The following is a 27,424-nucleotide window of genomic DNA, read 5'->3' as shown; positions in this document are numbered from 1 at the left end:
GTCAGGATAGAAATCCTAGTTCTGTTCATTTTATGGGGCAAAATTTACTTTTATCTAACTTTGAAGACACACAGGTGTCTGGCAGAGACTGGGTTGCACCATTTTAAGGAATTATCCTCCCCATAAGGAGAATAATGATGCTTACCCACCCAGAGAACCAGGTCCTCACCTGCACCATCGGCTTCCGGGGTTTCCAAACATTGCCAGGGGCCAAGCTGGTGTCCTCAAGGGCACTGTGCTGAGGATTATGATAGCAAGCTGTACACCGAATGCACTGGTGGTGGTGACACCTGCAGTTGTAGCAGTTTGGCATCATATTTCTCTTTAGCAAGGCAGGACAGATTTCCCCAGAACAATAAATGCAAGGGTCATGGACTACAGCTCCCTGAACAGTGCAGGAATAAGAACAGGTCCTGTGGTAATCAAAATCACCACAATGCAGCGGCTTACAACACATGGAGTTTTCTACACCTTTGCTCGCAAAGCATTCTGAGTAAGTGGGAGTCTCTGACTGGTGGGGTGACATGGGATGATATGATTGGTCTGTGGCATGATATGGTTGGTCTGTGGAATGATATGATTGGTCTGTGGGATGGCGCCTCAATTCCCTATAGCTGGAGCTCATTGACTGGAAGTTTTGGTCTATTGGTTTTGGTCTCTGAGTAAAAGTCTTGTTGTTATGAGTTGCTAAACTCGGCAAATGAGATGTGGATAAGGATTTACTACTCTCTTCAAAGAACTTTCTTCTGTCTGCAAAGGGCAAGAGGATAGCTTCCTCTCCAGCTGGGGCAGTAGAAGCCTTCAATTCCTTGTTGTCACCTGGGCTGGAAGGGCCTTCCATAGCTAGTGCCACATGTGGCTGTGGCTTATGCTCTGAAGACCATCTCCAGTGACCTCCAAGGACCCCACAGTGAGCATTTACTTTCTCAGAGTCTGAGGAGGATGGGTCAGATGCTTTCCACCAGGTGTTCAGGTCTGAAGAGGACTGGCAAGGCCTCTGGCCAGGGCTAGTCTGTCCCTCCAAGCCTATTCTAGATTCGTGGCTGTCAGGGGCCTGACTGAGGCACTCTGAAGACCTAGCCCTGAGCACCATGTTTTTGTTGAAGAGCTTGTCTCTGGGGCTAGGAGGTTTTTTATATGAAGATAGAAGAGATGAGTTAGAGGATGGGAGTGGAGGACTTTCTGGAGGTTCCTGGGTCTCTTCAACTGGCTCCTTGGTGTCACACAGCTGTGACAAGGGGCCTTTGCTCTTCTGGAGCTGGGCCTTTCTCCTCTGAATTTCATTGCGCAGATTGGTAGCAAATCGCTCACTCTTCCGTCGGTTTTGGACTGAGCGTCCCCGGGGGCCTCCACTTCTCCTGCCCCCCATCCGTCCACACTCCTTGGGCTCACTGTCCCCATCTTCAGTCACCTCTGTGCTTCCAGCTACTTTAGTAGTTTGAGAACAGTCTCTGGATTGTCGAATGAGGGAGCCAGAGGCAGAGGGCTGTTGGCTGCCCAATTCACTGCCTGTTCTGCTCGCTCTGCTTGGGTCCAGGAAACTTCCTTCTGGAGGGTGTCCATCAGCCTCTCCGTGTGGGGAACTGCTTTGGTTCTGGTGTCCTGGACCCACAGGTTTATCGTCCATTGGCCTGGTCTTTCTTTCTTTACTGGGCTGGTCATGGGCTCCTCCTATAGGGGCACATGGACTTTTCTTCACTTTGTGGTTGCTGTGAAAAGGGGATAGAGTCCACTGACGCCCATCCTGCCTAGATGCTGCTTCCATCCCTTTGCTGCCCCTGGAATCAAGATGTGTATGCTGCAGGTGGGATGCTAGCAGCTGTTCGGGGGCACTGTGGCGATGCCCTGTGGGTCCTGTGGTGTGTAGAGAGCCACTAAAGGAGGAAATCTTAGCTAACTCTGCTGAAGCCTCATTGGGAAGGCTGGGATCTCTACTGGAAGCTTTGTCACAGACTTTGGGGGAACCAACAGCTTTGGCTGATGCCTCCATCGATAGATGCTCAAGGTCCTGCTGGCTGGATTCAGAAGGCTGGCTGAGCTCACAGTGCTGATGGCCCCCACCTGTCACTTGGTCTTGCCCGCTGAGGCAGCAGAACCGGTTAGGGTTCCTTGGAGAAAGCCCTGTCTCTGAGCTTGGTTTCTCCCTCTGTTGCAAGGAGTCCACAGGCTCAGAAGCCCTGCGCTGCTCTCCATTGAGCAGTTGAGCTCTGGAGGCCTGAAGACTGTCCCGCCTCACTGGAGGTTGCGGTGGGCCCCTGACTGCCTTGGCAGGCCCTGAGTGGTGGCCCTCCTGTGGGGGGGATGACATCTGGGAGCTGGGTGTCAGGTGGCCTCCATTGGTGCATTGGCTGCTTCCTGAGGTCTCAGATACATTAGGCCGACCACTGGGGGCCTTAGTTGGCTCTGGGCCTTGCGTGATGCAGTCTGCAGAGGCTGGCTCTTCTGGCCTGAGGGAAAGGGCACAGTCAGAGGCATTTGAGCTGGCTGAGAAGGAGCTATAGGCTGAGTCACGCTGGTTGGGGTACATGTTCTGGTCAATGGGCAAGAGATGGCCCTCGTAGGTAGCTTGGCCTGGTTGCTCCAGGCTCTCCATGCTGCCAATGGAGCTGCTTTTCTCAGTGCTGCAGTGCCGGGAGAGAGGACACCACTGCACACACACGTCACTGAAAGACACAGGGTACACTTATTAGTTAGCCAAGCCACCAGATCCCTTTCCCACCTTAGCCAGCCCTGCCATGCAGAAGGCAGAACATCCCAGGGCCACCCATAACACAAATGCAAAGGCAATAAGGCAGAAAGAGAAGAAGGGGAAACAGGGAAGGATAGGGATACTGGGGCACCATGAGGACATGGGAGACAAGATGACACATGGAAGAAGGATGGGCAAACGTCCCAAAGAATGCCATGGGGGTTATGCACTATTTCCCTGCCACCAGCAAGTCTGAACTTACTTCTAGGCTCTCCCTGTCCCTGGGGAGTCAGCATGTGGTTCTCTACCAGAAGAGACAGTCACAGAATATCAGCATTAGAGAAGGGCCCTATGGGGCTGACTAAATTTCAGCCAGACCATTTCACAAATCAGTGATTCTCAAACTTGCGTGTACATTGCAATCACGTGGAGGACTTGTTACAACACAAGCTACTGGGTCTCATCCTAGAGTTTCAGGTCCAGTTGGATCCTAAGAATTTGCACTGCTAACAATTTCCCAGGTGCTGTACACTTTTGAGAACCATTGGTGTCAATAAAGTGAGCCCACAAAGCAAAGTGACTTCGATAAGGTGATTTTTCCAAGTTCTAACCTGTGGCATAGCCAGCGTGGAAATTTAGGCAGTCCTCTATTGCATTCTGTCCTGAGCTGTGCTGTATTGGCTATGGTACTCTACATTACCCTACCTTACCCTATTCCATTCCATTTTATTCTTTTTTGTAGTGCTGGGGACAAAACCCAAGCCTTCTACATGCTAGTCGTGGGTTCCATCAATGAGCTACATACCATACCTAGTCTCTGTCTTCTTTTCAGAGTTGTTTTTTTTTTTTTTTTGGCGGTACTCAAACTCAGGACCTTGCACTTGTTAGGCAGGCAGTATACCACTTGAACTATGCCCCCAGCCCACCATTCTTTTCTTGACAAGAGCACTCATGATTCTTTATTAACAACCACAATCAGCCAGGTTACAATGGTCTATTGTAAACCCAGGTGAGGAGAGTATTCTCCCTACTTTATAACTGAGAATGCTGAAGCTTAGTGACAAGTTCACTAAGCTGCTAAAGAAGCAGAGCTGCACTGGGCACTGGTGACTCATGCCTGTAATCCTTGCTACTCAGGAGGCAGAGATTGGGAGGATCATGGTTCGAAGCCAGCCCTGGCAAATAGTTCATGAGACCCTATCTCAAAAAACTCTTCACAAAAAAGGGCTGGCAGAGTGGCCCAACTGGTAGAGTGCCTGCCTTGCAAGCATGAGGCCCTGAGTTCAATGCCTTAGTTTTTCACTCTACCAGAAATAGTGATATTTCTGTCAGAGAGTTGCTATATAGATGAAATGAGATAATCAAGGCAAAGCGCCTGTCATAGCCCAGGCCCCTAGCAAGGGTTTATTACATGGCAGTGGCTGGTCCCCTGCCACTGGCTGGTTGTTATTGTTATTAATGTTCCCTCTAATATCAGTATAGATGCTACTATGGCCTATGCCCACCCATGCCTCCCTCGCCCCCACAGCAAAGCCAAACCAGGGAGATCAAGGTTCAGACACAATCTTGGATTTTAAGTACCATTTCCCACACACACAGCTGAACTGAGCCAAGTCATGCCAGTAACTCCCTTTGACTAGAACCCCAGAGGTTTCAGGCTGCTCTCAGAAAGGCTGTAGCCCAGAAAGCCACAGCTGAGCTGTGACAGCAGCCCATGAGACCCTCAGGTCAACTTCCCATAATTCTCACTCCCTGCCTTGCCCCCCAAGGCATCCTGCTCACTTGTGCTTTTGGCTAGGAATCCATCAATTTCTTGTTGGCAAGGGAACCTGTTACCCACCCCCCACCCTTCCGGCTGAAGAAACCACGCCCCTACTGCAACAGGAGCCAAGCTCAGACTGTTTCTGAGCTTTCTCCTAGAACAAAACTGCCTCTGCCTCAAGCCACTGGCTTTCAAAGCCAACAGAAACCCTTTCTTGGAAGGAAGATCTAGTCACTGAAGGTAAAAAGCAGCTGATGGCCGAACCTTGGCTGGCTCTGAGTTTATCAAAAAAGTTGACTATCCCTGGATAGCTGTTTGTACAACAGACAACACCAAGGTCCCTAAATTAAATGATCTTCCTTGCAGGTAAACCTGGTCATTCAGGGAGGTTCCCATTTTGGAGGTTCTGGCTCTTCAAAGGGGTTGATGAACACTTGGCAAGGGTCCCTAGCAAGTCACTATAGATAGAGGAGACCACCAGAATGGAGTTTTGAGGTCTTCCCACATTAAGAGAGTAGGGGAAGCTGCAGCTGGCTTTAAGAGGCTGAGATTGGGAGAATTGCAGTTTGAAGCCAGCCTGGGCACAAAGTTCATAAGACCCCCATCTTAACCAACAGCTGGGTACAGTGGCATTGAGCCTGGCATCCTAATCTACTTGGGAGGCTGAGATCAGGAGGATCACAGTTCTATGCCTTCCCAGGCAAAAAAGTTTGCGAGACCCCATCTCAATGGAAAAAAGCTGGGCATGGTGGCATGCACCTGTCATCCCACAACAGGGGAAAGCATAAGACAGGAGGATTGTGGTCTGGGCCAGCCTGGGCAAAAAAAAAAAAAGAAAAAAAAAAGCAATACCTCCAAAATAACCAGAGCTAAAAGAGCTGGAGGAACCACTGAAGTGGTAGAGTGGCACCTGCCTAGCAAGTGTGAAGCCCTGAGTTCAAACCATGTACCGCCAATGAGGGGGACAGGGGATGGGACTGAGGGAAAGAAGGAAGGAATCAGGAAAAGAGACTGCGAAAGAGCAGCTAGTGAAACATAACAAGAAGCAGGGCGGTATGGTATCTTGTAGGCCAAATGAAGTGTTTCAAGGAAACACTGTCAAGAAGGAAAGGGACAGTGTCAAAGTCACACAGAGTTAGCAGTACAGTTACTCAGACAAGAACTCAGGTAGTTTAGACTTCCATTATACCGCTCTTGGCTCTAAAACATCCAACCAGAGCAGAGGAGGAGTGACAAGGTTTCCCACCCTCCAGCCCACCTGAGGACGGGGCCCTAGACTCACCTTGGATTGCAACCAGAATGCCAGGACAAGCTGAAGGCTTCAGAAGGGAAATGCATGGCGGTGGCCGCTTCAGGGCATCCCTCCAGCAGTTTGGCCACATGCCATGAGTGCGGCCTACTGACAGGGGCGTTTCTCCTACAGCCAGAAAGGGACAGGAAGTCGGTTTATGGAACCAGGGCTGAAATCACTTCGCAGGCAGCTTCCGCCCCACCCCCTCTTTCCCTTCACTGTGGTAGAACATCTTCCAAGGAGCTGGTGTGGGAGTTTGAGTAGCCCCCCCTCCCCCAGTACTCAAATTTCCTTAATCCTGGGGAGGGGGGATTCCTAGAGCTACAGAATGCCAGCTTCACAGTGCTATGTTGTTCATGAAAGTATCCTGTAACAATGCCAAGCGCATAGTACATGCTCAATAAATATTTGTGGAATACATGAGCACTTCTGACCAATGAACAGTGAGCCTGCCCTCACTCCTCTTTGAGGAAAGAACCAATATGGCCACTCTTCCCATTTTCTCTGCAAAAGGAAGAAGCAAGTGATTAAGAAGTTTGAATGAGTCAGTTCTGGGGGTACAGATATGAACCAAATATAGGTTTTGCCCTTGACAGCTTCAGATTGACGAGAAAGACAGGGCTCATTCAAATAGAGCATGGTAAAGGCACTGAGAGTGAAGGATAAGATGAACACAGAGGTGACACACTTGAATTTGCAAGCAAAGTGGTGTGGCAGGGAGTCCTGACTCCTGTGAGGTAAAATAGAACAAAGTGGTGAATGGCATAGGCTGACAGAGGAGACTGGCTATTCAGCAGGTCAGGGGTGAATAAGGGAAAAGGTCTGAGGTCGAGATTCAAATGCAGCCCGGGGATCTGTCTGGTGCTGGAGGCTGTGGCCACAACTCTTACACTGACTGGCTTGTATAGGACCCGGCCCTGTCCCCTGGTATATTTCACATAAATAGATGTCCCTCTTGCAAGTGGGGAACAGCACACATGGGGCATGAGTAAGTGCCAGGAGGTGAAGAATAAGGGACCATGAATAGGAGAGGGAGAGGGAGGCAAGTGGGAATGATAGGGAGAAAGCAGAGAGACAACAGGGAGAGAGCAAGGGCAGAAGAACCAAGCATATGCTAGAGATAAGAAGGAGAGATGACAGAGGAGAAAACAAGTGACAGAAAGGGAGAAAACTCAGAGAAAGATTGCAGAGAAATATATAGTAAAAAGGAAGTAGATAGATGATAGGTTATTTACTACTTTATTCTCTAATTATTTACTAATTTAGTCACATTTACTATGCCAGGCGCCATACTAGGATTTGATGCTACAGATAAGGGTTTCTGTTTTCAACAAGTGGGATACAGTGGGATAAACAAGCTCTCAACCTCTGCAGAGCAGTGGTGGACAGAGTCAAGCTGGACTCCATCCCTGCTGGAAATGCCCCTCACCCCAGCGGAAATACAGAAGATCCTGGCAGTGCAAAGCTAAGTCCTAAAAAGGTAGTCTTGAGGAGCATGGCCTTGCTGGGGACACAGGGATTGAGAGGTAACAAGTCAGACACAGACAAAGAGGTGCAGGAGGAAGGGAAGAGGAAGCTGCTTGTCAAAGGTCAGAGCCACAGGTCAGCAGCAGTAGCTAAGATTTATGGGGAGGAAAGCCAGGTGAGGCCCCCACCTTCGCAATAGCATTGTTCTGTTGCAGACTGGAGAGTGCCCATGGGGAGGCACAAGGCGCAAGAAGGCCTTGTGACTATGCTTGCTTGGAGTCCATACACAAAGTCCTCTCCAGCTGCTCTTGCCCAGTGCTCATGTGGTCAACACCTGTTTCTCAAGCATCTCCCAGAAGTAGTACTGTGGACTACCAGGTCTATATATTGTGCACTTCTAGCCACTGAGGCTATGTGGGGCACCTGTCTTATTTCAGGCCCTTCGTCCACAGCCAGGATTCTGACATTCTTCTGAGTCCAGGATATAAAATGTGGGTAGTCAGCATTGATACCAACTTCTCAACTGTTTAACCCCATGCTGAGTTCTACTGAGCCTTCTTTTTAAGATGTATCTCTGGTTTGCCTCCTTCCTTCCCTCTCCCCTCCTCCCTTCCTTCTCCCTATCCATTCTGTGACCCTTACATAGAGTCACAGCTTTCCTCCCAGAATCTACCATTTTCATCTCCTGTTCTAGTCTAAGCCCTCAACATTTTGTGTTCAAAATATTGCATCCACCTGCCAGCCAGTATCTTCTTATTCTACCTCCAGTCACTACTTTTAAATCCTACCATGTTAAACACCAGCTGAATTGGGAGCACAATCCTACTCAAGAATCTTCTGGTTTCCTATTTATTAGCCTGACCTGCTTAAATGTAAGCTGAATCAGACCCTCAGAGCCTCTGCAAACTACCTTTTAGCCCATCTCAGCCTCTCATGTCTGTTCCAATTATACTCTGCACATGGCTTTCTCCCTTTTTGACATTGTGTCTTTGCCATTGATTTTCTAGTAGAATCTATCTCAGGCTCTAGGGTTAGACAACACTGGGTTGAATCCAAAATTTACCACTTATTGGCTTCTGTTGCTTTAGACAGGTAACTTCACATCTCAGAACCCCATTTTACTGCCATGGAAATGAGGTCATAAACATGTACAACTTAAAGAAAATAAGGAAAAATAGTTTTAAAGGAGCATTTACGTTATGGAGTTGTTGAAAGAGCAAATGACACAATGTATGTCAAGAACTTAGAACTGGGGCTAGCCAGCCCTCAACCGGTAACAGTCATTACTATGACGGGTCCCTCCACCCAGAATGCCCCTCCCCTTTTGTTTATCCAAATCTAGCCTGTTCTTCACCATACTGCTCGAGTGCTATCTACTCCAGGGAGCTTGTCCTAAGTAATCTAGCCCTCACAACTCAGCCCATAAAACGTACTATTATATATTGTTCATCATTTCATGTATATCAGCTTTATCCTACCAACTATACCAAGCCTGTAAGTAATGAGACTGATCTAAATTCAAATCCTAACTACCATTTTAGATGTGTGGGTCTATGTGAGCCACTTAAGCCATCTGAGCTTTGGTTTTTCTCATTTGAGAAGGGGAACAACAGTTATTACCTGGCTAGGTTATTGTTAGGGTTACAGAGTATTCCCAAAGCATCTTGGAAACAGTCTGGTGCATATAGCAAGTGGTCAGTGACTAGCAGGTACTGCAATAATGGTTATCAGTTCAAACTTGTCCCTTTCAACAGCTCAAGAGTACCCCCTCCCAGGGTACCTGACCATCTACAGTCAAGGTTCTGCTCTACCACTCCCTTGGAACACTTTGAGAGGTTGCTCACATAGGTCCTTTACTCTCTCTAGGGTTTCTCCAGGAGTAGGAAACAATCCCAAAAGACAGAGGAGAGCAGTGGGGACTTTAGGGACACTGGGAGAAAAATGGAAGGCTGAGAGAAGGAAAATCCCAGCAGAGAAAACAGGAACCAGAAACGGAGCCTTCTAACCCTAGTTTGAGAAAGAGAAGAAAGTTTCTGTATGGTCTAATATTTGATGTATTATTATTCCCAAATTTCCTTTGACTCACTGCAAAGAAATTCAATTGTGTGACTTTAGGTAGTCATTTCTATGAGTTGCAGATTCTTCTTGGGGTAGGTGCTGGGGATCAAGCCCAGGGTCTGTGCATACTAAGCAAACACTCCATCACTGATATATCTCCAGCCCCTTGAGTTATAGATCTTTATCTATAAAATAGGGAAGATGACGACCTCTTCCTCATGAGTTATGGTCTATATTAAATGCAATGCCATGATGAAATCAATTGGCATAGTGCCTGACGTATATATTCTATAAATTTTTTTTAAAAAACCCATAATACAACAGGGGCATTTACTGAACACTTACAGTGTGCCAGGCACTAGGCACTTCACATGCATTAGCTAGTTTAATCCTCACTCCAACCTTATTCATAAAAATTATTATTATCCCCACTTTATAGATGAAAAGCAGAGGTGCAGAAAGTTTAACTGATTTGCCAAGAGCACACAGCTTATAACCAGCAGAGCTGGGATTAAGACTCATATCTTCCAGCTCTTTCTAGGATACAGCATGACCCCTCCTCCCCAAAGGGATCTGTCTCAGAAAGCTGGTACACTTGAGGTTTGCCATTCCCACAAAAAGCAGACCAAAAAGGAAGGTGTCAGTAGCCCTATATTTGAAACCATCTGTTCCTTAGGTAGTAGGGAAAGGAGATGAGGAGAGATAAGAAGAGAGGTAAAAAAAGAAAATTTCAACCACCGATCATGTAGAGACCCAAATATGGGGACAATGACTCCAGCCCTTTCCCTTTCACCTAAGGCTGGCTCAGACACTATCAGTCAACACACTCCATCATTCATTACCCCCAAATACCTTTCTTAGGAGGAACAAAACAAAAAGACATTGAAGAAAGCAAGCAGGAGGGGGAAAGAGAGGCAGCAGCCATGGTAGCCATGGCTACTGGCTGTACCTACCACAGAAATTGCCCAGGGTGGAGAGATGGCTTAGGAGAGAATGATGTATCCAGCTAGTTCACATTCTCCAACAACCCTCCAGCCAGCGTCCTCTCTTAGCTGGGACCCATCTGCCCTCTAAGACCTCCTGGGGTGTGGGGTCATCAGCCCAAGATCCCAAGTGTCATCTGAGGGGCTCAGGCACTGTCAAGTCCCAGTTCCAAGAACAGGAAGGAATAACACTGGTGGCAAGATATGGTCACCAGCCTGGCCGGGCCTCAATGTGGCCACAGCCTTAGGGAATGAAAGTCAGTGTCAGGAGCTGGATAGAGGTGAAGATGCTGCTCCAGAAGCCAGCCAGCACCCTGGTGGCGAATGGAAGGATGGAAGGCAGTTCCAGTAGCATAAACAGCCCCCCTGTTCCTGACTCCCACCTCCTCCACAGCTCAGAGGCCAATAAGGAAGCTGGGGCCCCAGCCACTGCTAGAACTCAGGAAAGGAGCAAGGAAATGATGTTTGGGAAAGATAAAGCTAGTGTCTAAAAAGAATTTTTAAAAATACACGTAAGTGAGAGAGAAAAATATCCCAGACACATACACTTAAAAGAATTCCTGCACTTCCTGAACTGAGTTGACCCCACCCAGCCATCTCCGCAGGTCCTCAGGGTCCCAGAAAAAGAAAGCCCAGATCAGCTAGGTCCAAAGCCTCCAGATCTAGAGGAGTGGCATTACTGCTGATTTTATAAAGCTGGGGGCAAGTGACTTAGAAATTGTCCAAGGTGAAATTGTATCCTGCTGAGGTACAAAGACTTAGAAAAGCTTTGGGCTGTATTTACAAATTTTTCACTTCCAATGGGCAACTGAGCAGATCCAAAGAAAATTCAGTTTCACACCAGAGACTCCAACTCCAGAAATAGGTACCAACTAGCAACACTGGAATAGCGAGTGGCACTTGGGGTCAGTGTCCCTGGAGCTGCCAAAAATTTACTCTGATTTGGCAACGCACTCCCCTTCTCTGGGCTTCTGTTTCCTCTCTGAAAAATAAAAATACTGAACTCAGTCATCACAAATGAGACTCCCAACTGTAGCATAGTATGATGTAGTGCTCCTAGGCTAACGCCTGGAGCTACCCAGAACCCAGAGCAGCCCTCCATGGTTTTTTCCTCCCAGGTACCAGCAGGAGAATTTAATTTCTCTTAAGGACAACGAGGTAGGGTTTTCCTTTCACAATCCTACCACCAGTTTCCCTTGGCCTCTGGCCTCAATTCCAACAATTTCTGGCTCCTATGAGGGCTTACGCAAGCTCCCTCAGGATGAAAAGTATGCTAGGGCCTTTCCTCTCTTGGGAAATCATGCCTGGAGGTCCCTTCCTCTCTCTTTCTGCTGGACCTCACAGGAAACCTGGCTTGATTTGATCAATTTATAAGGGTACCATATTGGAGAAAGTTTGAGGGTTTGGGGGGCATATGGATCTGGCCTGGAGACTCAGCTTCACCTCTCACTAGTTGTTTGGCCTTGGTTGGGCATGTCACAGAACCTCAATTTCCTCATCTGTAAAATATGCCTGGTATGTGACAGGCACTCGATGAACTGTATCTGTTATTAATATTAACCTTTACCCAAAATAACAATGTGCACAGTACTGTACCAGGAAAATGCATTTCTTCAATCCAGACATGAAAGAGGGACTAGTGAGGGAAAGACAAAGCCAAACCTAGTACTCTACAGCAGTGCTTGCCAAATTTTCACCCACATGCAGATCACTGGGGGTGGGGGGTCTTGTTAGAATGCAGATTCTGATTTAGCAGGTCAAGAGCAGGGCCCAGGCTCTGCCTTTCTAAGGAGCTCCGCAGTGCTATTGCTGCTGCTGTGAAAACCACATTTAGAGTAGCAATATACTAGAGAACGATCCCTGGAACAAGAAAGCACCAGTATAAACAGTTTCTTCTCCCATCAGTACCCAGGCCTGGGTGCCCAGCCTTCCCTGATCTTCTGGTTGCCAAATGTCTTCCTCCTTCTACTCAGCGACCAAGAGCTTGCCTGATGGCATTTGCACCCCCCACGTCCTAGCAAAATAGAGAGCAACTAGTTGGACAGCAGTCTGATCCTGTCAGTGGCTAGCTGAAGCTGAGGAAACAATGTTCATAAACCTGGCTGATGTAGGGTGGGACATGAGACTTGAGTAATTCCTGGATGAGGTGTTAGGCAGGTGGGCACAGACAGCATACACTCAAAAAATCCATGGGCAAGGGAAGATAAAAGAAGCACTTGAGCAGCACCTTGGCCAATGTGAGAAGAGGTTGGAAGATGAGGTAGGGGGAAAGGAACACTCTGTTACTTAGAAGAACTGAGTTCCAGGTCACATTACCAAGTATAACCTCCTATGGCTGGGCCAAGGTAAAGATGGCTGCTTCTTTTCTAAGTATTCAGAGGCAAGGACTTGGTGTAAGGGATGGGTGTGTGCAGGCAGAAGTGGCAGATCAGCCAGAAAGTGGCTCCCAAAAGATTCTTTCTAAAGACCATTGAGAGAAGTGAGGGGAAATAGAGAACAATTGTGGAAGGAGTCACTATCCAGCTGCTCTACTTGGCTATCACCTCAATATCTTCTGACAGTACCACATGTCTTTGAACCTAGCTCTCAGTGGAGTCCCCAAGAGACACTAAATGGGAGAGGAGGGTCAGAAAGAAAACCACAACTCTGCCCAACTCAGGGCAAGAAGCGAACGTGACTCTTGTAACTTGGGGCTGTGCTGAGTCTGAGGTCTGGGCCAAAATGTGATATAGGCTCCTTCCTCTTCTTGAAAGTGTTTGGATAAGAAGCACAAAAGAGTGTTGTGATTAGCTCTGTTTACTTTCTGTGGCTCTTGTAGCCTCCCCCCAAATAGCACATTCCACCTGCCCCATATGAAGGAGACCAAGAGTATTCTGGCTACTAGGCAGGAAGGGAAGCCTGCAGATGGGGGTGGGGGGATGCGCGCAGAACAATGCATGGCTTGTTTATCTGACAGAGGAGGGGAAAAGCTGCCTGTTCACTGCTGGCTGGGGGACCTTGCAGCCTTCCTTATTACAAACCCAACCAACGGGGAGGGGTGTGTGTGTGCTGGGGGGTGATTTTAAAGAGACTTTTAGAATAATAGCTTTGTCATCTGTCTTGGAGAACTATAATCTGGGTCATCGAAGAGACAGACACTTTCTAGACAAGGAAGTTTTGGTGCCCAGTTATGCCTCTCTACCTCCCCCTCCCTTCCCCTTCCCTCTGGATAGTTGGGTCAAGTTCTTCTGTATAAATCCATCTCCAGCTATAAAGAAATCCAGGGTAGGGAATAAGAAAGGAAAGGAATGTGGAGTGGAAATAAAGACCCTTCAAATTCTGCACTGTATGTGTCAGGAGGCTTTTTAAGTAGGGAGCAATAACTTCATCTGACTGCGGCCATTGCATTTAACCTTCTGTTTTTATTACTACATTTTTATAGTAGGATCTTTTTTTTTCTGGGAGGACTGGGGTTTGAACTCAAGGTCTCGTGCTTGCTGGGCTGGTACTCTATAACTTGAGCCATGCCCTCCCCCCTTTTTTGCTGTAGTTATTTTTCAGATAGTCTTATGTTTTTTGCCCAGGCAGCTTTGAACTGTGATCTTCCTCCCTTGGCCTCCCAAGAAGTTGGGATTACAGGTATACAACGCCATGCCTGGCCAGTGGGGTCTCCAAAACATGAGACATGTCTTTTTCCACAGAAAGTTGGACAGAAGTAACCATATGCATGACCTGGGAGAGGCTTTCAAGTTTGAGGGATTAGAAAAGTGACTAGTAGTTTAGAAACACAGTACTCATAATTCTCATGTGTAGCTTTTCTCTATACACAGTCTGGTAAAACACAGCCATCATAGACTGTTTCTTGTCAATGATCATAAAGGTAAGAAGATGGATGGCGCAAAATTTTCAACTTCTAGAAGGAAGAGGAGCAAGTAAAAAATCCGAATAACAAAAGAAGTCTTTTCCTTCCCTCTGCATGCACGAAAGCTATGGTTTGATAGAAGACGGCTGAGGGAAGCTTCAGAGGTGCACGTGGAGAAAACAGCATTACACAGAACACCATCTGACTCAACAGATGGCTTTAAAGCTTTTGCCAGGATGCCCAATTTCCTCAACCCACGCCCAAAGTGATAAAGAAGGTGGAGGTTGTTTGTCCTTCAGCTCTGGTTTCTATCAGTAATATTTATAGCATCACTTGGGAAGGAGACAGTGGGAACAACACAAGCTTTCCTTCGTTAAACACATTATCTCCTTTAGCTCACACCCAGTAGTTATTGGACATAGTACTTTTCAGGCACTTGACTCTGATTTTCCCAAGAGTCAAGTCTCAGAGTCCTTAGAACTACTTCTGACCACTCCCCAAGTCATCTCCACTGCTACAGACACAGAGCCCCACACAAGAGCCAACAAGAGCCTGGACCTCAATAGAAACAATAGAGCCTACATACTCCGTTTTGAGCAAACCTGGTGATGAGGAAAGGCCAACATTCAGCCAAGCTGGAGCCTCATGAGCAAGATGGACATTAGTGGAGATGGGGTTTGGGAAGTGCATAGACCAGATCTTGGAGTTTTCTAAGACCAGAGTAAGTGGTCTACCTTTTAGTCTCAGTGAAATAGGATGATCAAAGTTTTCTAACAATCTTACTTGGCTGACAAATTTAGGAGCAGGAGTCAGAGATCAGTTGAAAAGGCTTGTTAGGTAGGAGAGATTAGTAGGTTGTTCTACGGAGGTAGAAGTAAGCAGAGGGAAAAGAGGTTTAATTAGAGATATTTTGAAGAGGTAGAGCTGACAGGATTTGTTGACAGAGTGAAAGTGGAGAGTGAGGGAAAAAATAAGCTATGACACTTGGGTAACCTGGCACCTGTACCTTCTTAGCACAGTATTCATTCCTGAAACTGAGTCATTAGTAGCTCTAAAAATAAATAAATAAAAGAAGTTGGCACTCACCATCATTCTTTTATTCAAGTATTTAAGGAGCTACTGTCTTCATTTAAGGTGCTTTGGGACACACCAAAAATGAAGATATAATTCCTGTGCTCAAGGAATTTATACTATAATGGAGGATAGGAGAAAACCACTAAACAGATAACCACTGACAGATTATCAGAAGTATCAGTAAAGAAGTGCTAACTAAAGGAGAGTTAAAAGGAGAGTGCATAGCTGGTTGAATTTTAGATGACCCAGTACCATTTCAACTGGAGAAAACTAAGGGAGAGGTCCTGCTAGGTTTACATGAACAAAATGGGGAAAGGCAGGAATACACTGAAGGGAGAATACACAGTTTCTATAAGGTACATAAGTAAAATCAGGACTCAAGAGCATAGGGTGGGGGGCTTGAGTGTCAGATGAAAGCATTGGCTTTACATAATCTCAGAGGCAAGAGACCTTAAGGTTCCAGAATAGGAGAGTAATAACGAAGCAAGCAGTATTTCAGGAAGGTTATTCTTGGGCCATGTATAAGATACATTATACAAATAGCTACTACAAGAGAAGCACAGAGAAGTGGGTAGGCTAGTGTAATCAATATAATAAAAGGTCAAACTAGAGCAATAACAGTGGGTAGGAAGCAGAAAGGAAAGACACGAGAGGAAATCAACATGGTTGGACTATTAGTTAGATATGAAGGAGAGGCTGGAGATGCACTTAGGAGAATGGTAACATCACTGACCTAGACAGGGATGTCAGGAGACAGAGAGCTTCAGGAGATAGTGGTTTGAGTTCAAACATGATTTCATTATGTTGGAAAGTTACATAGGTAGGCACCCCAGTGAATGCCACAGAGAGAAGGCAGCCATGGTTGTTGTTGTGGATGTGACTGTCCATGATGAGCGTGTCCATGGACAGTCCATGGTGAGTGTGTGCGCGAAAGAAAGAGGGTTGGTGACAGATCTCTACAGAACAGCTATACTTCTGGCGAGAGAGGAAGAAGAAAGACAAAACAATAAAATGCCATTTTCAATGACATTGGTGTAATTTTTTAAAAATAAGACTCAGAAAGATTGTGGGGCAATGGGCGTTCTTATACATTTCAAGGTGGGGATGGAAATGGGTACACATGTACTAGAGGGAATTTTATCCTGTAGGAGGGTAGAACATTTCAGGAGACTGAAAATATTCCTTCTGTGCTCAACTTTGGATGACATATACTAAAATTGGAATGATATAGAGATTAGCATGGCTCTTACATAAGGATGACATGCAAATTCATGACGTGTTCCGTATTTGTTTTGGAATCAGTGGTAACAGTTTCAAAACCTTGTGAATCTACTACAGACCACTGAATTACATACTCGAAGTAGTGGATCTTATAGTAAGTGAACTACATTTGTTTTACTAACTGTTCCTACCCCTTAATTCAGTCTTCTTACTTCTAGGATTCTATAGTAAGAAAGCAGTTAGACAGTCATAAGTTGATTTATGCATATAAAGTGTTATACACTGTAGGATTATTTATAATGATAAAATTAGGAATGTCATAACTATTCAACATTTAGGAAGACTTGGGTTGAAGTACTATACTTGTACATGAAGGAACAATAGTTGGCCATTGAAAACCTTGTTTTTGAAGACTAATTAATGATCCTGGAACAGGCTTATGATATAAAGGTAAGTGAAAAAATATATATTCGTACACGAGCATACACAAATTAGAAGGTTGGATGAAATGTACCAATGCCTTACTAACTGGTTTTATAAATCTCTGTGTGGTGGAAGTAGGGGTCATTTTTATTTTTCATACTTTAAAAAAATTTCTACATCACACACGTATTACTTTTTGAATAAGAAGAGATTTCTAAAGGAAAATGACACTGTTCTACATGAATATCATGTACCCAGGCAACTGTCTGACACATTCCTGTTAGGGATCTGCAATTAGACTTGTGATTCTACTTAACAATTTCAAACATCTGGATTTTGCCCTCAGTGAAAGCAGCCTAAAACCCCCAGCCCAGAAAAATGCTTTGCCCAATATTCTTTTGCTGTATGGGAGTGGATGTCACTATTTTTAAAAATTCCATGTGACAGTTGTTTTTCGTTTTTGTTTTTGAGGTGCTGGGAATGGAACCCAGGGCCTCACACATGCGAAGCACTGGCTCTATCTTTGGGCTATATCCCCAGCCCCTATCTCACTGATTTTTACCTCAAAATTAGCACTGGGCACTGTTCTTTGTGGTACAGACAGACCAGGACTGGAAGAACAAGGAGGAAGTTTTAGGGGAGGCATGTCAGAGGAAAAGAGAGGTCAAGTCAAGGTCAATTTCAAGGCCAGGCCCAGTGGGTTGAAAAACATGCTACTCAGAGCCTTCTTGGTTTAGTTCCTTTCCAGTTGCCTGATGGACTTGCTGGGACAAAGTTGGTCAGAGGAAACAAAGTATAGGAAAATATGGTGAGAGGTGGCCACCAAGTACCAATTGTGAAGCCATGTAAGTGCTAGTATTTTATATGATATTTGTAGTTCATAAAGAAATTTCATAGACACCATCACATTTAGTCCTCACAACTCATGAAGTCCACTTTAGGAAAGAAGGCTTAGAGAGACTGAAGTAAATAATCTAAGACTTGAACGTAAGGTTTTTGCGTCCAAATTCCTGTGTTTTTCTTTTAAGCAGTGGTTCTCTGAATTTGTTCTAGATGCCAGAACAAGCATCCCGTGGGAATGTTCAGAAATGAAATTCTGGGGTTCCACCTCACACCTTCTGAATCAGAAACTCTACGGGTAGGGCTAACGACCTGAGTTTGAATAGGCTCTCTACACAAGTTCAACTTTGAGAACCATTACGCTACCATACATTTTAGAACAGATATTCAAATGGCTTCTTCAGAGTGCTGGTGGTGGCTCTGGCTTCTGCTGCTTTGACATATGTGGAGTCTTGTCTTCTAAGCTAGGCTGGTTAGCCTCCCTTCTGCTGTCAGTGCTATGTATATAATAGAGAGCAGATATATGAAAAGCACCTGGACTTGACAGGTAGTAATGTCCTCCTTTATGGGGAAGATTTCAGAACCAACAAGGTAATTCCTGAGACACAGCTGCTTTTGTCAGGGGGACAAATGGGCTGGTGAGCACCTGCACCTCCCCTGTGAGGTCTCTCCTCATAAAAACTCTCACCATGTTCCATAATATTCTGTATGAGCCCTAGGAAACTTCCCAGTCTGAGGTATTTATATTTACAAAACTCTAATTCAGGCTTTTCATTTCCCTGGTTTTCTTTCTTTTTATAACTGTATTAAAGTTCAGCTAACAAATATAAGTTGTATATATTTATGATGTACAATGTGATGGCTTGATATATGTAAACATTATGAAAGACTTAAGTCAACCTAATAAACATATCTGTTACCTCACAGAGTTCTTATTTTTTGTGTGTGGTGAGAACATTTAATATCTACTTTCTTAGTCTGATCTGATGGTGCCTTCTTGTAATCCCAGCACTCAGGAGACTGAGGCAAGAGGACAGTGAATTTGAGGCCAACCTGAGCCATACAGGGAGACCCTGTCTCAAAATATCTATCCATCTATTTATTTATTTTACTTACTTATCACTTACTTTTGTTAGCATATATTAATTGCACAAAATAATGGATTTCACTGTGACATTTTCATACGTGCATATAATGTAATTTGAGATCTATAGTCTTAGCAATTTGCAAGCATATAATATATTATTATTAATGATAGTACCATGCTGTTCATTAGGTCTCCAGAACTTTTTTGTCCTGAGTAACTTAAAGCTTTGTACCCTTTGACCACCCTCTCCCCATTTCCTGTCCCAGCATACAATCCCTGGTTTTACCTTTCTACTATGCTTCTGTGAGTTTGACTTTAGATTCCATATATAAATCGGACCATGTGGTTTGTACTTCTGTGACTGGTTTATCTCACTTAACATAATGTTCTCTAATTCCATCCGCCTTGTCACAAATAACAAATTTCCTTCTGTTTTAAGGTTGAAGATTAGTCCATTGTGTGTGTGTGTGTGTGTGTGTTTGTGGGTGTGTATCACACTTTGATTGATTTCATATCTGGTTAGTGTGAATAATGTGGCAATAAACACTGGAGTACAGATATCTATTTGAGATATGTTTTGGTCATATACCCCAAAGTGGGGTTGTTGGATCATATGGTAGTGTTCCTTTTCATTTTTTGAGGAACCTTCATAACACTTTTCATAATAGCTATACTAATTTGCATTACTACCAACAGTGTGCAAGGGTTTCCTTTTCTGTACATTCTTGCCAGCACTTGTCTTTTCCCTTTTGATGACAGCCATTCTCACAAGTATGAGGTGATATATCACTGTGGTTTTGATTTGTGTTTCCTTGAAGATCAGTTATGTTGAACATTTTTCATATACTTGTTGGCCATTTTCTTCTTTTGAGAGATGTCTATTTCAGTCTATTGCCCATTTTTAAATAGGGTTATTCAGATTTTTGCTACTTTCTTATATATTCTGGATAATGACCTGTTGGCAGAATAGTTTGCAAATATTTTCTCCCATCCTGTAGGCTGTCTCTTCACTCTGTTAATTGTTTACTTTGCTCTACAGAAAGCAGCTTTTTAGTTTGTCCAGTTTTGCTTTTGTTTAAAAAAAATTTACCAAGACTAATGTCAAGAAACTCTTTCCCAGTATCTTCCAGGAGTTTTACAGTTTCTCATCTATGTTTAAGCCTTCAATGCATTTTGAGTTTATTTTTGTATATGGTATGAGGTAGAAGCCCATTTTCATTCTTCTGCTTGTGGCTATCCAGTTTTCCTAGCACCATTCATTAAAGAGACTTTCCTTTCCTCATTGTGCATTATTGAAACCTATGACACCTGTGTTGAAGATCAGTTGACAATGTGTGGATTCACTTCTGGGCTCGTTATGGGTCTGTCTTTATGCCAGTACTACAGTATTGTAATTACTAAGGCCTTATAATATATTTTGAGATCAGGTATTGAGGCATCTCTGGCTTTGTTCTTTTTGCTCTAGGTTTTTTTGTTATTTAAAGTCTATTGTGGTTCTATAGAAATTTTAGGATCATTTATTCTGTTCCAGTGAACAATGCTGTTGGAATTCTGATGGAGATTGCACAGAATCTGTAGGGCTCTTGTTACAATCTCTTTCAACAGTATTAATTCTTCTAACCCATAGACTTTGGATTTTTAAATTTTTGTCTTATTGTGTCCTCTAAAATTTTTTTTCACCAATGATTTAGTTTTCAGTGTACAGTTTTTACCTCTTTGAATTTATTCCCAAGTATATTAAATTTGTTTTAATGTAATTGTAAATTGGTTGTTTTCTTAATTTCTCAGTTTGTTGTTACTGTACAGAAATGCTATTGATTTTTGCAGATTGATTTTGTACCCTGCATTTTACTGAATTCATTTACTATTTTTAACAGATTTTTCATAAAGTTTTAGGGTTTTCTTTTTTATTTTTATCATTTTTTAGCATAGATTAGTTGTACAGTGGGGATTCATCATGACATTTGCAGATTCACCTCCTCATCTCTCCTTCCCCCTTTATTAGAACAATTTCAACATGTTTCATTATTCTATTTTTTTGTGAGGAAAAATGCAAAAGTATTAATAGAAATAGTATTCATTCTTTTTTAAATCGTTTTTACTTACACTTTCTCTATCACCCTGCTCACCTTTTATTCAACAGCTTACAGTGTATTATGTTATATTATCTTCATGCACAGATGCATTGTGTTTCAGTATTATTCACTCTATCATTCTCTTTTCTTTTCCTCCCTGCCCGAAGACAGACCCACTATTATATAGTCATGTTTTCTCTCTCTCCGTGTATATGTGTGTGTATATATATGCACACATATGCATATATGTATATATTTATGTAAGATCATATACGTGTATAAGATCATTTGTGTATTTGATTTATGTATACATTTATAGGTCTAGGTTCCACATATGAAGGAAAATATGCAACCTTTGTTCTTCTAAGCCTGGCTTACTTTGATTAATGTGATGATCTACAGTTTCATCCATTTACCTACAAAGAACATTTCATTTTTAAAAAATTTTTGTAGCACTAATGTTTGAACTCAGGGCCTCACGCTTGCCAGGCAGGAATTACGGTGTGAACTACTGACACCCGGCTGTTTCATTCTTCATTATGGCTGAATAATACTCCATTGTGTGTGTGTGTGTGTGTGTGTGTATCACATTTTCTTAATTCATTCATCAATTGTAGAGCATGTGGGCTGTTTCCATAGATTGGCTATTGTGAATAGTACTTCTATAAGTATGGATGTGCAAGTGACTCTATTGTATCCTGGCTTACCTTCCTTTTGGTATATGCCTAGGAGTGGTATCACTGGATTGTATCAATTTTTAGGTTTTTTTCTCTTATTATTGTGCTGGGTGGGGGTACACTATAGCATTTACAAAGGTTCTTACAATGTATCAAATATATCATACTTGAATTCATTCCTCTCTATCCCTCCTTATCCCAATTCATGGAACAGTTCAATAGGTATCATTATTGCATTTACATGCATGTGTACACATTTTTTGTACTGTACTCACCCTCCTATCCCCTTTTCACAACCTCCCCCCTCCCACTGGTGCCAACCCTCCCCCCCTGGGCAGGACCTGTTCATCCCTCCTGTTCTCCGATTTTGTAGAAGAAAAAAGAGAAAAACAAAAACATGATATTTTTGCTTGTTTGAGCTATAGGTAGCTACACGGGGAGTTTCCATGTGATATTTTTATGTACAGATTTATTGTAACCATACCAGCTACTCAGGAAGCAGAGATCAGGAGGATAGTGGTTTGAAGCCAGCCCAGGCATATAGTTTGTAAGACTCTTTACTGGAAAAAAAAATCACAAAAATAGGGCTGGTGGAGTGGCTCAAGGTGAAGGACTTGAGTTCAAACTCCAGTACTGCAGACAGAGAGAGAAAGAGAGAGAGAGAGAGAGAGAGAGTCTCAGAAATTCCAAGTGACCAGGGGGAGGAGTTGGAGAAAAGAGGACCTTGGATTAGTCCTGAGGAAGATCTGGAGAAGCAGGCTGTAGATGTTGCATGCATGTTGGGAAGTGGAGGAGTCACGAGGAATGTGAATGGACAGCATTCTAGCAAGAATGTGTTGATACTGGAGACATTCCCTGTAGAACACTGGGGCACCATGGAATTTTAGAGTATCCTGACCTGCCTAGTGCAGAATACATAATAATGTTTAGTCAATGTCTGTAGCCAGGGAAATCTATATGAAGGAGATCATGCTTAAGGGCTGGTCTTGAAAGGAGGGTGGAATTGACCCAGATGAGAGGTACTACTGTAGAAGGATCAGCAAGTGAAAATCATGGAAATGTGAGGAAAAATGGGATCCTGAGGGCAGGATGAATAATGAGGAGGAGCAGTAGGACATAAAACTAAAGAGGCAGGTTGGGTCAAAAAATGACAATGGCAGGATGAGATCTGCTTTTTAGAAAGATGTATCTGATGATATTTTGTAGAGAAGAGAGGCAGTTGGACCAATTAAGCAATGAATGCAATATTCCAAGAGACCTATGATTCAAGGACAGATTTGGGAACCAATACATTTTGGTGTCTAGCAGATGCCACACACCATGGTGTGGGTATTTATTTCCTCCAAAACTCATGTTGAAATTTAATTCTCAAAATCATCCTTTTATTGATGTTTGGGGGTAGGGCTGTTTGGAACCCTGCTGTTTGAAACCTTGCTATTTGTGTTTAAAAATATATCTCAGAGATAATTTCCTATCTGCAAAGATTCTGAGAATTTTAATAACAGCAGGGTATTTCACTGGGTGAATTTTTCAGAGTTTATTTAATCTCCACCACCCAAGTAATGAATACTGAGTTGTTGCTAATACAAACGATGCTGCCGAGTATCTCTGTACATGTCTTCACACGCATGGCTGATCACATCTTCTAAAGTTCTGTAAGTGAGACTCTGGGTCAAACAGTATGTGAATGTTTAATGTGATAAATTCTGCAAAGATCCAAAGAGGTTATGCTAATTTGCCCTTCTACCAACAATGCATTAGAGCAGTGCTTTTCAAACTTCCATGAGCTTGTGAATTAGCTGGGGAATCTCATTAAGATGCAGATTCTGATTTAGTAGGTCTGAGGTGGGGCTGCCTTTCTAGTAAGCTCTCACTTGTTACAGATGCTGTTGGCCCAAGGGCCATAGTTTGAGCAGTGAGGTATGAAGGTGCACGTGTCTCCACATTCTTGCCAAACATGTATATTAAATGTTTTCATTTTGCCAATATAATAAGTGAAGTTGTACCTTTTCCCTTAATCTATAGCTCCCTAATCACGATTGTTGTGGAAATCTTTTCATTTATTTTTAAAAGCAAATTTTCTTTTTGCCTGAACTGCCTGTTCAGGTTTTTTTCTTTTCTTTTGGAATGGTTTGTTTGCATTTTACTTGGTATTCTTAAGAGCTCCTCCTGTGTTAAGGGAACCAGCCCCTTGCTGTGTCCTTTGAAAAGGACTCAAAGCTTTTTCCCCTGTCATCTTTGGATTTTATATATTTTGGGGGCTTTGATAGATCTTCCCCTATTAATTCATCCTGTTTACTCCAATTGTCACTACTCCCTACCATATATAAGAAATAATGTCACATGACCTCCCTATAATTTCCCACTAGTGCAAATTTCATGCTTATTCACCCACTCAGGATCCTGTAGTGGCTCCCCATAACCAACTAAGTAAAATTTTCTTTTAGAAGCCTTCTACAGATTGTTCCAATCTGTTTCTCATTGATCCTGCTGTATAAATCTTAAGTGGGATAGCCCTCCTTAATATTCCTCAAACCTAGATTTCTCTCCAGCCTCTCTTTATTCCTTCCCACAAACCACTTAAGAATCAGGGCCAACCTCCCTGTCTTTTTCCATAAAGTCAATGTTATATTTTCTTCCCCCCATCCTCAAAATCACTTGCTGCTGGGTATCAGTCATTTTCACAATCAGCTACTTCTCTGCTCAAGTATTTTACCTATATATGTGTCTTATCTCTCAACTGGAGCACAGCACTAGAACATACTCCTGCTGTGATGCCCACTGCATTGTCTGACATGCTTGCTAAGCACTCAGAAAATAAGTATTAAAGCAGTGAAATTGTGTCATAAGAACTTGCTACTTAAAGAGATATTTGGTGAATTAATTTTTGGAAAATTAATTAACTTTCAAAAGCCATATTAAGCATAATGACACACATACATTGGACAGATAATCAGTATCAGGTACTTTTCACAAAGCACCTATTTATTGCTTATCAGATCCCTATCAGGTAGGAATTATTGCTCTAAATTGCCATTAAGACAAGGTTATTAGATGCTTAAAGATTTTCCCAGTATTTCTACTATTTCCTTTAACTACCCAGAACCTGCACTTAACATCTTCAGGTCCCTTGCTCCATCCCTCATAACACAGAATCCTTTTTTGTCATCATTTTTTTAAAAGGGCCTCAGTGTTCTATTTGAATTATAATAAACATTATTTTTCTAGAATTTTGATGTAAAAATTCTGATTAACAAAATAGGCAATTAATGAATATATTTATGTCTCAAGTTTAGTGTTTAATTACAGTTACTACAAATAGTGAGAGAAAGTATCTTTGTGTCTCCAGAGTAAACCTGTGAGGGAGATGAGATGCAGCAGGGTGCTGTATTAATGCTCATAGTTATGCATCTTATGTTCCAAAACTGAATTGCTGTTTGATGGCAAGGGAAAATGACAATAGTAAGAATTTTGACAAAAGTACATAAGGGTAATCAACATATAACTGTTTCTCAAATATGCATACTTTAGATGTTTTCTTTTATTGGGGTTTATGATTTATTATTTAGAAACACAGTAATCTACTGGAATATATTTTCCTATTAAGATGCCTGAAATGAAAACACACACACATAAAGCGAATTAACTTTTTATGACACACAGAAGACTTTGTTCCACAAATGCAATAACCTACATGTAATGAGGGGTCAACTTCTTCAGTGACACTTGATCTAAAATACACACATATATGCAAACACACTCTTTGGGGGCAATCTAAACCTACTGGGAGAAAAAGATTAAAAACTTTTTTTCAGTATCTCGTAACGCACACACTATTAAACACAACACACTCTAAAGAAGCAAGAGGAATGCAGAATACAAATGACAACATTTTCCCACTGCTTGAGATCAACCCAGCTTCAGGTCAGAAAAGAAAAATGCCTTCACCAACAGATGGTTATTGAATGTCTTCATGCAAGCAGCCAGCATGTTCAGTTGTTCAGCAGGCCCCACACCTAGAACCTCAACCATCACCCCACCCCAAAGTCAATGAACCAGCTTCATTCTTCTGTGGAGACTGGCAAGCATCTCAGGTCAAGTCAAACCTAAAGATTGAGTAACTAAGAGACTCAATTATTCTTTCAGACCAATTTATACTCCCCCCTCTCCCACCCAACGCTTTGGGTTCTACCAGGGCCAAGGTTACTGCTGAGGAATGGTACTCACAGACTGAGGCAAGGGAAAAAGCCTAAGTACCCTAAAGATTTAAAAACTGATGTAAGACTTTCTGGAAAACTCAGCTAAATATTCAATTTAAAGTCCCTGAGAATGCTACCAAGACAGAAGTGGGTAGGAACCCACTGAGGTATTACAGAGAGCAAACTAGATAGGAAGTCAGACAGACCTGGCTGTGAGATGGTAGATATGTCACTTTGCTCATTTCTTTGGATCTAAAACCCCTCATCTGTAAAATGGGGATATAGTCGCCCCATCCCTCACAAGAAAGCTGGGGTAATTGATTAAATGCCATGGAGCATGTGAGAGCTACTAGCACTGAACATGATCCGTAGTAAGTGCTGAGCTAGAGCTAGCGTTGGAGTCTACTGAACTTGAGGGTGATCAGGCTGAGCTCCTCAACATTCGTGAGGAAGGCACCCTGGAAGAGACTTGCATTCTGGATTCAAATCCCAGTTGAATTTAACTCATCCTTAGCAACCCGACTACTGAGTAGAGGACTGACACAGCACTGTTTCAGTGAGCTATAAAACTATGATGGTCCTGGCAACTGGAATGCTCCAAAACTCAGCAATGGCCATACATGGGAAAAGAGATAGGTTCACACAGGTACTGGGGTTTGAATCCTAGCTCTGACACTTATAGCTATGTGGCCTTAGACAGCTGGCATATCCATTCAGAGCCTTCATTTGCTATCATCATTATATTCCATAACCTCACAAGATGTCAGGTCAAGCAAGCTGCTCAGATCCTGGTATATACGCAGGCAATACAAAGCCACTTTCTCAGTCCAGCTGTGGAAATGGCCAATGCCAGTGTTTGCCTTGATGAGCAATAGGGAGGGGAAAAGAAATTTTTTCTTTTTGGTGGTACTGGGGTTTGAACTCAGGGCCTCATGGCTGAAGTAGGCAGAAGTTCTACTACTTGAGCAATGCCCCCAAACCTTGTTTTGCTTTAGTTATTTGTCAGATAGGATCACGTGTTTTTGCCCAGGCTGGCTTAGGTCATGATCCTCCTAATTATGCCTCCCATGAAGCTGGGATGACAGGTGTGTACCACCATACCAAGCTTTACTGATTAAGATGAGGTCTCACTAACTTTTTGCCTAAGCTGGCCTCAAACCTCAACCTTCCCAATTATTGCCTCCTGAGTAGCTGGGATTATAGGCATGAACCACTGTACCTGGCCAAGAAATTCTTTTTACAGTGGAAGAGAGTTACTGTGGCACAAAGGGGGGCTTCTAAAAGTATTCCTGTTCTGGAAGATTCATCATAATAGTGATTCTGAATCACACACAATCGATCAGCCACCCCCTCCATCACTTCATGAGTACTCTCTGACTCACCCCTAAGCTCTCCTTCATTAAACCCTCAACTTTCCCCAGGAAATATAGGGCAGTAAAGAATAACATAGACACAAAAAACAAGAGGGGGAGGTGGCAGAGAAAGAGAAGGAAAGCTGGTAAGAGAAATTTCCTGAATTTCATACAAAATGCATGCGCCAGAATTTATAATTTTTCCAAAATGTTCCATTCTCTTGAAAGAGTCATAGGTAGTTTTTTGTTGTTTGATTACTTTAATGAAAGATCAGGTAAAGTGTATCAGCTGAAGAGATTGACAAGACAGCAGAGTCATAGGCACGTTAATAAATCTGTTTCTGAACTGCAAAGGGGGACAACCTCAGATAAGTAACCTTCACGA

At 43.3% G+C, this 27,424-nt stretch overlaps 1 protein-coding gene and 1 pseudogene across 2 annotated transcripts in view; one reads left to right on the top strand and one right to left on the bottom strand.

Annotated features, from left to right (window-relative positions):
• Positions 1-27,424, bottom strand: part of Shroom4 (shroom family member 4) — a 196,956-nt gene that overhangs the window by 39,127 nt on the left and 130,405 nt on the right. Inside the window, exons 1-3 of one of the 2 annotated variants that reach the window (XM_074063629.1) lie at positions 10,221-11,096; positions 5,734-5,868; positions 170-2,663 (exon numbers count right to left, since the gene is read on the bottom strand). In XM_074063629.1, the coding sequence (XP_073919730.1) occupies positions 170-2,663; positions 5,734-5,789 (2,550 nt within the window). In that variant the 5' untranslated portion in view covers positions 5,790-5,868; positions 10,221-11,096. Of the gene's footprint in view, positions 1-169; positions 2,664-5,733; positions 5,869-10,220; positions 11,097-27,424 lie in introns of those variants that run through there. The other variant, XM_074063628.1, reaches the window with a different exon arrangement.
• Positions 16,356-16,456, top strand: LOC141420071 (U6 spliceosomal RNA; annotated as a pseudogene).

The sequence above is a fragment of the Castor canadensis genome, chromosome X, assembly GCF_047511655.1.
Source record: "Castor canadensis chromosome X, mCasCan1.hap1v2, whole genome shotgun sequence".
Lineage (NCBI taxonomy): Eukaryota > Metazoa > Chordata > Mammalia > Rodentia > Castoridae > Castor > Castor canadensis.
The sequence above is the reverse complement of the archived record's forward strand: the minus strand, read 5'-3'. Positions and strand labels throughout refer to the sequence as shown.